The sequence below is a fragment of the Stegastes partitus genome, unplaced genomic scaffold (assembly GCF_000690725.1).
Source record: "Stegastes partitus isolate 25-593 unplaced genomic scaffold, Stegastes_partitus-1.0.2 Scaffold1064, whole genome shotgun sequence".
In the NCBI taxonomy this organism is placed as follows: Eukaryota; Metazoa; Chordata; class Actinopteri; family Pomacentridae; genus Stegastes; species Stegastes partitus.
This window is the reverse complement of record NW_007578795.1, coordinates 230458-242079: the sequence shown is the minus strand read 5'-3', so window position 1 is coordinate 242079 and position 11622 is coordinate 230458. Positions and strand designations below refer to the sequence as shown.

The 11622-nt window shown below is 41.7% G+C and overlaps 2 protein-coding genes across 2 annotated transcripts in view; both read right to left on the bottom strand.

Moving 5' to 3' along the window:
- ppp1r8a (protein phosphatase 1, regulatory subunit 8a) overlaps nt 1-6319 on the bottom strand; it is a 10744-nt gene extending 4425 nt beyond the window's left edge. The window contains exons 1-2 of the mRNA XM_008295664.1: nt 6270-6319; nt 1459-1519 (exon numbers count right to left, since the gene is read on the bottom strand). Of these exons, the coding sequence (XP_008293886.1) occupies nt 1459-1519; nt 6270-6319 (111 nt within the window). The remainder of the gene's footprint in view (nt 1-1458; nt 1520-6269) is intronic.
- A 412-nt stretch (nt 6320-6731) lies between these two features.
- Nucleotides 6732-10368, bottom strand: LOC103367585 (replication protein A 32 kDa subunit-like). The gene is made up of 7 exons (XM_008295666.1): nt 10243-10368; nt 9575-9688; nt 9406-9477; nt 9184-9291; nt 7967-8074; nt 7145-7242; nt 6732-6813 (listed from the first exon to the last, which is right to left on the bottom strand). The coding sequence occupies exons 1-7, from the start codon at nt 10366-10368 to the stop codon at nt 6732-6734; spliced, it is 708 nt and encodes a 235-aa protein (XP_008293888.1).
- Between the last annotated feature and the right edge of the window lie 1254 nt (nt 10369-11622).

The following is an 11622-nucleotide window of genomic DNA, read 5'->3' as shown; positions in this document are numbered from 1 at the left end:
GTATCAGCTGGTGTTTCAGACGACAAACAAAGTGGGAAAATAGCTAATTAATCATTTAAGTTAAATGTTTACAATGTGAGAATTTATTTGAATGAAGGTGTTTCCATCTTCAATTAGGCTTTTTTTTTTCTTTTTTGAAAATTTAAAAACACCTCCTTCACCTTTTCTACAGCGATACTTGCATTATAGAAACAATTTAAATTCCAAATAGAGTTCGTTTTGGTTTTGTTTACATAGTATTAGCTGGGTACTGCTAATGCTATCACCGTTACTCACACTGTATGTACAGAGTGAGTAATTAATTAATACAAGAGTTTATGTAAAAAAATGCATTCACTTTTCAAGAATCATTTTGTGGTAATGCCTGCCAAATTTCTGGTATGGTGACATCTCTCAGGTGGACAACAGTTTTGTCTGATGTAGTGAATCACACTGAACAACAGGACAGCTCACAACACCACAACCAGCCTGTCTCTCACCTTGTATGACAACTTCCACTAACATTTCTATGACTCTGACCAATAGCAGCACAGCATATCAACTTTAAACACCGAATGATAGGCCGACAGACAACCCATACGTCTACAATTATCTTTTCGTATTTATTCTTTGACTGTGGATGTCACAGTTTATTTGCATTCCTCTTTCCATTATCTTCATGACATCATACAGGCCTTGGAAGACGTCAAACTATGATTGGTCGGGGAACATATGGCCGCTTATATCTTGCTGCCATGTCACAAAATGTTTGTCTCTATAAGTGTCTAATCTGCCACAGTGACCATCTTATCAGACAGAAACACGTGTAGTTTAAATCTGGCAACAGGTCCTATTGACAAATGCCTTTAATACGATCTCAATCCCTGCAGAGGAAGAACATCCTGTTTGTGTGGTCGATGAGACAATAAGTAGTTCAGTAATCAAACTGATGGTGGTTCCATTAAATACCTTATCCACATGTATGAATTTTTGTCACCTTTTTAAAAAAAATCTTTACTGAAAATCTTCATGTAAAAAAAAAAATATCACCAGATATGTTGTTGTTAGACAAATATGGATACCAGTGTCAGCTCATAGATCTACTTTCTGTAGGGCCTAAAGTGGTTCTTTAAATCTAAATCTGATAAATGTATGTAAGCAAACATCAGCGAAGCTGGTTTAGCCTGTCTGACAGCACACACACACACACACACACACACACACACACACACACACACACACTGTAACCGATGCTGTGTTTTGTTCACATGATACCAAATAACAGACTGAGTGAAGCAGAAACTCCGGTGATAATGCATCAAACATAGATCAAGTATTTCTTAGACTGTTGCTCATTTCCCTCCTCATCGTCCTAGAATGCAGCCAGCACACGTCCTGCCTCAGTGAGGTTCATCAGCTCATGGCTGAGGTCAGTCAGGTCACACTGGAGGCTGATGAGCAGCAGAAAGTGTATCTCACCTCCACCAGCTTGTCTCCTTTCACCACATCCAGGTGAAGTCCTGGAGGAGGCTTTCCGGCCCTGGGAACAAAAACAGATGTTTACTTCAGATTCACCACTTATTCACATATTCATCACATACATTTTGGTAACATAACTGTTATTTTTGAAAAGCTGGTTTTTGTAATGGTGAAACTGAAATATGAAATATACACTGAAATATGTTTAATTATGGCACATCGGTCCAACATGACTGACATATTGGACCGATGTGCAGGTGTGCATGTCATATTCACTGTGCTTCTCAAAGGAGGAGCAAAAACTGTGTAGTGACTCTCCTTTAATATATATATACATATATAGTATTAACGTTTATATGTATATATTAATATATATATAAATTAATGTCCAGCATAAACAGCAAGTCAGTCCAGATGCAGCTCAAACCTTGTGTTATAAATACAAAACATTATGAAGTATCATTTTAAAATTAATCGTTTATTGATCAATAAATTGATGTGACACTGAACACACAGTGTAGTAGTGAGAGAAGATTCACAGTGATTCATCACTGACATTGTTGCCACGGCAACATTAACTGCTGCAGAGTGTCATCTATTATCGCTGCTGTCATTTTCATCAATTCATTTCACAGTTTTTATAAATTCCACAACTATTGTAAATGTATGAATATATCGGAGTCAGAAATAAGTATGGACAAACCGAGTTGTGTCTGCTTCGGTTCTGAGATGTTATGTTTGTGGTGTAATTCCCATGGAGGTCTGGATTTGGAAAAATACTCAAAAAAGTGGAAAATCACATCACAGGCTGATCCAACTTCAGTGGAGATTCCTCCAGACCAGTCAGAATGAGGTTCAGTAGTGTGTGTGGCCTCCACGTGCCTGTAGGACCTCCCTACAACACCTGGACATGCTCCTGATGAGGCAGGATGTTCTCCTGAGGGATCTCCTCCCAGACCTGGATGAAAACATCAGTCAGCTCCTGGACAGTCTGTGGTGCAACGTGGATGGAACCAGACATGATGTTCCAGATGTGCTCAGTAGGATGCAGGTCTGGGGAACGGGCCGGCCAGTCCATAGCATCAATGCTTTCATCATCAGGACCTGCTGACACACTTCAGCCACATGAGGCTGAGCATGCATCAGAAGGAACCCAGGGCCCACTGCACCAGCATATGGTATCACAGTGGGTCTGAGGATCTCATCCCGGTACCTGACGGCAGTCAGGGTACCTCAGGCTAGCCCATGTAGAGCTGTGCGGCCCTCTAAAGAAATGCTGCCCCACCCATTACTGACCCACCGCCAAACCAGTCATGCTGGAGGATGCTGCAGGCAGCAGAACGTTCTCCACGGCATCTCCAGACTCTGTCACGTCTGTCAGTGTGAACCTGTGAACCATCCGTGAAGAGCTCAGGGCGCCAATGGCCAATCTGCCAAACTCTGTGTTCTCTGGCAAATGCCAGTCGCCCTGCACGGTGCTGGGCCGTAAGCACAAGCCCCACTTGTGGATGTTGGGCCCTCAGACCACCTCATGGAGTCTGTTTCTGACACTTTGAGCAGAAACATGCATATCAGTGGCCTGCTGGAGGTCATCCTGCAGCTCTGGCAGAGCTCCTCCTGGTCCTCCTTGCACAAAGGAAGAGGTAACGCTCCTGCTGCTGGGTTGTTGCCCTCCTACAGCCCCCTCCACGTCTCCTGGTGTACTGGTCTGTCTCCTGGTATCTCCTCCAGGCTCTGGACACTGTGCTGAGAGACACAGCAAAGCTTCTTGCCACAGCTCACATTGATGTCATCCTGGATGAGCTGCACTACCTGAGCAGCTTGAGTGGGTTGAAGATACCGTTTCATGCTGCCTGTAGGGCTGAGAGCACTGACAAGATGCAAAAGTGACCAAAACATCATTCAGAAAGGACGAGAACAGAGACATGGTCTGTGGTCACCACCTGCAGAACCTCTCCTTTATAGGGTTGTCCTGCTACCTGCCTCTCATCTCCACCTGGTGTCTGCTCCATCTGCACAACAGTAGGTAGACGTGATTCACAATCAGTGTTGCTTCTATTACATTGTGTTGTTCAGGTGTTGCCTTTATTTCTTTGAGCAGTGATTTTATATATACATATATATATCCATCCATCCATCGTTTCTATACCACTTAATCCTCACTAGGGTCGCAGGGGGGCAGCAGCCTATCCCAGCTGACTCAGGGTGAAGGCAGGGGACACCCTGGACAGGTCTCTATCACAGGGTATCGCACACTTCGAGACAGACAACCAAGCACACATTCACCAATGGACTGGACTGTGGGATTGGACTGTGGGAGAAAGCCGGAGAACCCAGAGAGAACCCACACTGCATGGGGAGAACATGCAAACTCCACGGGTGTCCTCACTGGGACACAATGGGATGCGAACCAGCGACCTTCTTGCTGCAAGGCAACGGTGCTAACCACTGAGCCACTTTGCAGGCCTGAGTTACAACCACTGGTTGATAAATCAAAAGACAAACATTCAGCAACAACTCTCGTGATGTATGATAAGAAATATTGGTTCGTTGCAGCCCTACTATGATGCAGTATCGCTAAAAAGCAGAAGCACACCTGGGCAAAGGAAACCAGGTGGAAAATGCTTTGTTCTTGCAAAAGAGTTGAGACAATTGTGAAAAAGATGTTGAAGCAGTAAACACTGTGACTAATGGATCAGTGTTGCAGCTGGGATTTGAAGGTATAACTTCACACCACTGCAGTTTTCATATTCAAAGAAAGTAAAGCACTTCCTATCAAACCTGAGTACCGCCTTGGTCTGAGCAATTCAAACCTCTACAGTTTGAGAAAAGTCTCATGTTGTGTTCACAGGCAGGTCACAGGTCAGCGTCAACTCCATAATGATAGATGTCATGATGATTGCAGCGTCTTTAACCGCTGCCCAGACTTGCTGAGCATAGGCAGACGGGATTTGCCACATTTATATCTAATAGCTTCAGTTGCATAACATCAATTCTCACACGCAGTGAGCCGACGCCTATGAACGTCGTGCTGCAAAAGTGGGAGTGCTGGTGCAGAGTGATGTGGCCGCCGGCTAAGAAGCAGCTTTGTATTCTACGTGTAAATCAACAGGGACATCATTCTGCGAAACATGCATGGACAAATACTGTGCAATCAAGTTTTAAATAAGTTTATTGCCCCTATCAAGAGTATTCAAAAACAATTTTGCATCACATTAGAGAAAAGGAAGAGACAGTAAAACAGGCAGCAGGTCTAGTTGGCAAAACCAATCAGTAGGAAAATACACAGAAGTAACTCTGTTTGGACCAAACTGTAACCCTCCTGTTACCGATGACGGAACATGACAGCTGCCAGGAGGCTTCACTCCATGACAGGCTCAACATGTCTACCGTAGTGTTGGCCAACACATTAGGAATCCTTTCATAGAACAGATAGCAGTGCTGAGTGATTGATCGTATCGTCATTATCACTGCGATATAAAAATGCCCAATAACCTCATAATAACCCTGGGAACATAGGCAATGCATTCACAGCATTTGGCCAATTAGATGGAGGCCTAGCGAGGTGATCGGTATTCTTTGATTGTCAGTTTGGTGGCGACTCTGAAGGTACTTTTCACAACAGCTGAGAATAAGGAGATGAAATCAAAAAATGTCGATACTTAGGTTGAGTTTTGAATTTAAAAAAATTTAAATAAAAAGCAGCAGCAGGCAAAATTAAATGTTCATTTCTTAGTCCTGTCTAAAGTAAATAATTCTGTTTAACTGGTTTAATTTGTATGTGCAATTTGTTCAATAAAAGCATGTTTGAAATAATTATTTTCTTTGTTCAGTGAGCAATGGCTGCTCTGTGCTTTAGGTCCATGTCAACAGTGTACATGTTAAAGCAGAAAGAAATAGAAACTGTAGAGCTAATACACATCAGTGTATTTATCACATGCAATATCTTCATCAGCATGTTGAACATTATTGCACAACACTGATTTCCTCATGCAGCGCAGCTCTAATCTGCAACAGCACTGCTAAGCCCAGCACATGACATAATACTGTAGTGTTTGGCAACGGCTTTAATGCCTCACCCTGTTTAAAGCTCATTTATAGATATAGGTCAGGAAAATACTCATATTAGGTCATGACCTATATCAGGTCATGAAAATGCTAATGTAGGTCATTTTTATAACCTTTATGAGATCTAAGAAAAACTACCAAGGACCAGCAGCAGCAGCATTATGAAACCCAAAAACCTATTACAAGACAGTTTGTCGTTGGCAAGTTATCAAATACACTTTTAACTTAACTGTAGCATCTGTTGTGTTACTTTACAACTGTTCCATCAAACACATGATGTTTAGGTTACCTTGTCAACAGCAGCTTTGCATGACTTCTGCAAGTGACAGAACTCAATGTTAAAAATGGCATCATTTTAGCTACAGGGTCCACTCAGCGGATATGGTGTGACTATGCAGAAACATTTATTAAGTAGTGCTATTTTTGCTAAACTTGCGCAGTTTATTTAACGAAAACTATGCCGAAGTGAAAACAACACTAAGACGACTAAGGAATAACTTTACACTGTGCTATAGCTCCTTTACATTTGTGCTAGTACGTGAATGAAGATTAAATTGTGGGGCTTCTGAGGCAGCTTTGGTACACAGAGTTACACACTTTCAGTGAACGTAACTTCCGCGAGCTAACAGTGACAGTGAGCTGCTTTTTGTCAAAGCTAAGGAACGTTTCTCACTGAAACACGTGCTTAAATATGTAAAGACAGCTGCTGCTGTTTCAACATGACAAGTTCACGCAGCTCTTACCAGGATGGACAGTCAAAAGTAGGCGTGTTGCTGTTCAGCTTTGCTGCCATCTTCGCCCACTTGTTCTCTACATTGAATTCTGGGAAACTGAGGACTGAGCTGAAGGCAGACTGTGGGGAATGTAGTTCTTTATGAAACGTTGCTTAAATAAGCAGGCAGACGTTTATGGCATTATTTTTACGGTTTTCACAAGTTCAGTACATAAACAAAAATAAATAAATAAATAACATAAGAAGCCTGAAAAATTCAACCAATAACAACCAACAGCTGATAGTTTCTCTGTCAGTAGGTTTCCATCAGCTGGACACAAAGACAGACAAAGCCATCAACTACAACACATAAAACAACCACATTTAACCAAAACAACTAAGATTTGTGTCACCGTAGACGTGTGGGTGGTGTGAACACTCTGATCAGCTGTAGTCCAGGATCAGACGGTTCCACCAGCCTCCAGGTCGCCGACTACCCAACCGCTGACTTGAAATGATGCTCATCAACGGTACAAAACACATGACCTTCATTGATCAGAACAGCCAAGGAAGTTCTAAACAAAGACAAGAGCATGTTACAAACTTCAGTGATAAGACAAATCACCAATATATGGCAAACTGTAATATGAGTTGGCCTGCGTCTGAAGTTGTGTACATTTATAGTATAATAGTGTGACACAAGAATCTCATAAAATACCATTAATGGGTCCTCAGTTCATCCTTGTAAGCAGACAAAAAACACCTTAAATCTCAGGCCTAATCCACATTTATCACTTATTTTATGTTTGTTAAAAAATAAAACAAAATTTAAGCCCTTACACAAAAATAAAATCCCAAGTGTACTTAATGAAGCTGCTTAAAATCGTCGTCTTAAGAATCTCATACCGAATGTCTTTCATCCTGAGGTAATCCAACTGTTTCTTCAGGTCATGGGAACTGATGCCATGTTCATGGACAGAGAACCTCCTGACGACCTGCAACACCTTACACAGGAATCAGATTATTATACAGCCGTGACTCGATAATCCGACCCTCAACAATCCTAAACCAGATTTCCAGTTCAATGCGACTTGTATGTGATCTGCTGTGTGAACTTCATACGAGCCAAAAGTGTCCCGCATGCACAGAAGAGGACACGACGACGTCACACGCAGCGAGCGTGCTCAGTGTTTATGGAAGTAAACATGGATGGTAACGGTGGAGCGTATCTGCCACTCCCCCGCCGCCACCGATGGAGGAAACAGAAGTGTGAGCGCTAACTAAACTAGCATCAGCAGCCAAGTACTGCCTGTGTGTTCTGGCCACTTCCACCCTCGCCACGCCGAATATTCATCATAAATTGGGCCTGAATATCCAGAGACCACAAGGTGCTCTTCAGACCAGCCCTACTAGGTATCATGACAACTATGAACAATAAGTATTAACAACAGATTACCCTTCAGGCATCAAGTCCTCCTTGTGTCTCTACCTCCGCCTTGACAATCCTACAGCTTTGCTGTCGGACATAAAAGAATTATCGAGTCACGACTGTAGTTAAATAATTACATTCCAACTAACAGGCTGCAACCAACTGTTATGTTCCTCAGTCAACAGGAAGTGTTGTTTAGTTGTTCAGTTAATGTATGTATGCATGAAATAGTTAAATTTACAAAAATAGTAAGAAACATTAATTCCCAGAACTGGACCGGGCCCATTAAGCCCACTAACCTGGCCTTGTATGGCGGACAAGTTATTTGGCAGGATGCCTTCAGGATATCCACCCCTGAACCTCCCAGGCAGTGAGGCAGCAGAGGTGTTCATGTTCACGTCAAACACCTGGATTAACAACAAGGACACAGAAAATCCAAAATGTGCATTTCTGCAATATCACAGGTGATCAGCAGCAGTCACATCACAATCAGTGCTCTTCACTAGAGAAGTTCTGGTTCAGGAACTAGTTGTATTCTGACCCGTTTCAGGTCAGGGAACGCAAAGCAAGATACCAGACCTTGACAAAGTCTAAGACAAATAAGATGTAAAACATTTTTATGCATAGACATTCAGTCTATTTTCCCCTTTTTAAATAAGTCATGTCCATCAGACGATCAAAAGATGGATGTAGTAACTGTTTCATGACCCATTGGTTTGTGGATTACAGTTTTGAAACCTTGAGTTTGGCATTTTGTAGTTGTCCTCTGGATCTTTTGAAGCCAGACATAACTAACAAGTGGTAGATTTGACTGAGAGACACTAAGACACCATGTACAGCAATACACAAGTGAACCATCAATCACAAAGTGTCCTTTCCTTAAAACATAATCTACTTTCTAAAGTTTTTCTGCTGTAAATGGGACCAAATTTTACAAAATGAACATCATAGTGTATTGAAGGGGCATTAAAACTTGTGATGAAGACCATAAACCTATGAGGAAAATGTTTACTGAGGTAAAGAACAAAGTGAGAAATACAATCATTTTCTCAGACTTCTACAGGACAGCCTTGTAAAAGAGGTTTTTAATCCCAATGTGTCTTTTCTGGTTAAATAAAGGTTAAATAAAATACAAAATCAGACTTGTTTGAGTCGCCCCCTGCAGGCTGTTAGAAAGAATGCAGGTTTAAGGCACTTCTGCACTGGCATCACCCAGAGGCCACATACATCTTTTAAAAACAGTCTGGTTAGTCAAAGCACCCTCTGCTCTTCAGCACCGCACACCAGTTTGTTCAACAAAACCTTCCTGACAAAGGATTATAAAGCTGCTAAGCTTGATAAAGGTCAGCCAGCAAACCTTTTAGCTTACGTCAGATGCTAACAGGATAAAGTATATACTCCTCTGATCATGGAAACAGTGAACTGAAATGATTTTGCAATGTGAAACGCTGGTGTGAGTCGACCTTTTTACAAAATTTACATGCGCAGGAACATTTCTGTGGCACTGCTCCTTTACCTTTCCAAAGAGCAGCATATGGGCATGAACCACTTCCAGCATGTGGGATGTGATCTCATTCAGGTCCTTGATACAACGAATGTCTTTCGCCAACAATACCCTCTGACCCTAATGGAAAAACCAAAATATGAAATGTCAGTCATTTCTTAAAATCATGAGATGCTCACTGTTCATTGCAGCCCATCATTTCTAAATACTTTACTTACATTTACAATTACTTACATTAAAGTTGAGTAGATTTCCTGTAACCTTCACATAAGTTCCAGTAGGAACAGAAGTCATCAGAGCACAGTCCTGTGAGAAACAATTCAAAACTGATCATTTAACACCAAACTGCAGTGTGTAGCTCCTATTTGTTTTGCATCAAAGTGAGCATGTTGATGCCACTGGCCTTTGTGTTAACCCACTGCATCACTTTCAGGGGCGGACCAGTCATGTCGTCCACAGAGTACTGGATGTTGGTCACAAACGGAGCAAATCCCCGGATGATGCCCACGACTGAAACCTAGAGGGACAAGAAACGCAAATGGCAAAGTTTTCCCAAGAACAAGTTCTACTTAAGAATTTGAAAATCTATATATATATATATTTATATATCAGCAACAGATACTCCATTCATGTGAAGACAGCTCGCCATAGACCAGGAGAAACTTGTTTTATTGCAAGCAGCATATAAATATCAGAACATCAGTAGCGCTTCACTGGATGCCAAACTGAGGATGTTGATGGATATACGAGGCCGTCACACAATATTTAAGCCATTCCATCAAACTTTTCATAACCTTAGAGTTGCATTTAGTGCAGCATAATCCCAAACTACAGAGTCACTCTGTGGCTAAAGACTCGTGATTTTTAAGCATATTGAGGATATCAAGTCCTTCCAAGTCCAAAGTCTCAGGTCCAAATAAAGACACAAGTCATTTATTTCCAAGTTTTCCAATATTTCTGAGTCTTTGGTCACTGGATCCATGACTTCCAAGTCCTTACTTGCAGGCTGTGCTAATAAAGAACTGAAATCTTCAAATCAATGTGCTTCAAATAATATTGATTTACTCGTACCTGGTTCAGTTCCAGATCGCAGAGAGCAAAGGTTTCATTGCTGATTTGAGAAGCAGACAGCAGCTGAGACACAGTGGTGGGCAAAAGAGAGGCTTTCTGTGGTAAGATCAGGGTGAAGGAATGCATTAATGTGAGTTCACTGTAAGAATATGTTCTTCAGATTATTAAAATGCATTTAAGTTAACAGCAAACAGACACACCTTTAACAGAGCTGCTCTGTGGCTCGTGATCCTGCCAGAGGACTGACTGAAACCTGTGTCCAAACAATATGTTGAGTTTGTTTTAGGTCAAATGACAAAACTGTTTGCTTCAGAGCTTCTGCTGTCACTTACCTTGATTTGCCATTTCCAAGATCAAAGTTAAGCATCACCTGGTTAGCTACAGATGTGCTTCAGTGATGTTTCTACCTAAGAAGCCAGAAAAAAGAACGAGGCTGGACGCACTAAAAGCATCCAGCTCACCATGCTGGCAGCTTCTTTATGCCCATCAGGTGAACTGAATTTACCAATTAACTGTGATGCAGGACAGGAACAAACAGAAGGACCAGAGGAGGGTTATTATATTAAAAATCAATCAGTTCCTCTCACCCGACCCCGTCAGGATCAGCAGATTCATTTTACATTAACTATAGTATATCTAATGAAATCCTGCAATGTTTTCCATTATTATTATTATTATTATTATTATTATTATTATTATTATTACCAACTCAATTCTACATCCAGTCCAGATGTCAAAACAAAGAACACAAAATCAGTTTTTTATTCAGCACAACTTTTTATAACCAACTTTAAACATCCATTTAATGGGAGTTTCAGTAGCAAAGCTGCACCTGTTTAATGTCTATTAAATGTTTTAAAGTGTTAAACAAGAGCTGCAAGGTGGCTCGGTGGTTAGCATCGTTGCCTCACAGCAAGAAGGTCGCTGGTTCGTGTCCCAGAGAGGACACCCAGGATCTTTCTGCGTGGAGTCTCCATGTTCTCCCCGTGCAGCGTGGGTTCTCTCCGGGTTCTCCGGCTTCCTCCCACAGTCCAGAAACATGCTGAGGTTAATTGGTGATTGTAAATTGTCCGTAGGTGTACATGTGCTTGGTTGTCTCTAAGTGTAGCCCTGTGATAAACTGGTGACCTTTGCAGTTATCTGACCATGAAGGCCTGATTCACACAGTCTCCTCTGAACAGTTCATGTCGAGATTTGTCTGCAACTTGAACTCTGTGAAGAATACATGTGGGCTCTAATCTGAGGTGTTGTTAATTTGTGGTTTCTGAGGCTGGTAACTAATGAATTAATCCTCTGCAGCAGAGGTAACTCTTTGCCTTGTTTTCCTGGGAAGAGCCAGTTTCATCATCGTGTTTTTGCAGCTGCACTAGAGGATACATT

Bases quoted from the DNA above. Each gene is read 5' to 3' on its own strand.
- LOC103367585 (XM_008295666.1), bottom strand. From the start codon at position 10,368: ATGCATTCCTTCACCCTGATCTTACCACAGAAAGCCTCTCTTTTGCCC. The intron at 9,689-10,242 runs GTACGAGTAAAT...TTGTCCCTCTAG, and splicing joins GCGATCTGGAACTGAACCAG to GTTTCAGTCGTGGGCATCAT. The intron at 8,075-9,183 runs GTAAAGGAGCAG...TTGTTAATCCAG, and splicing joins ATATGCTGCTCTTTGGAAAG to GTGTTTGACGTGAACATGAA.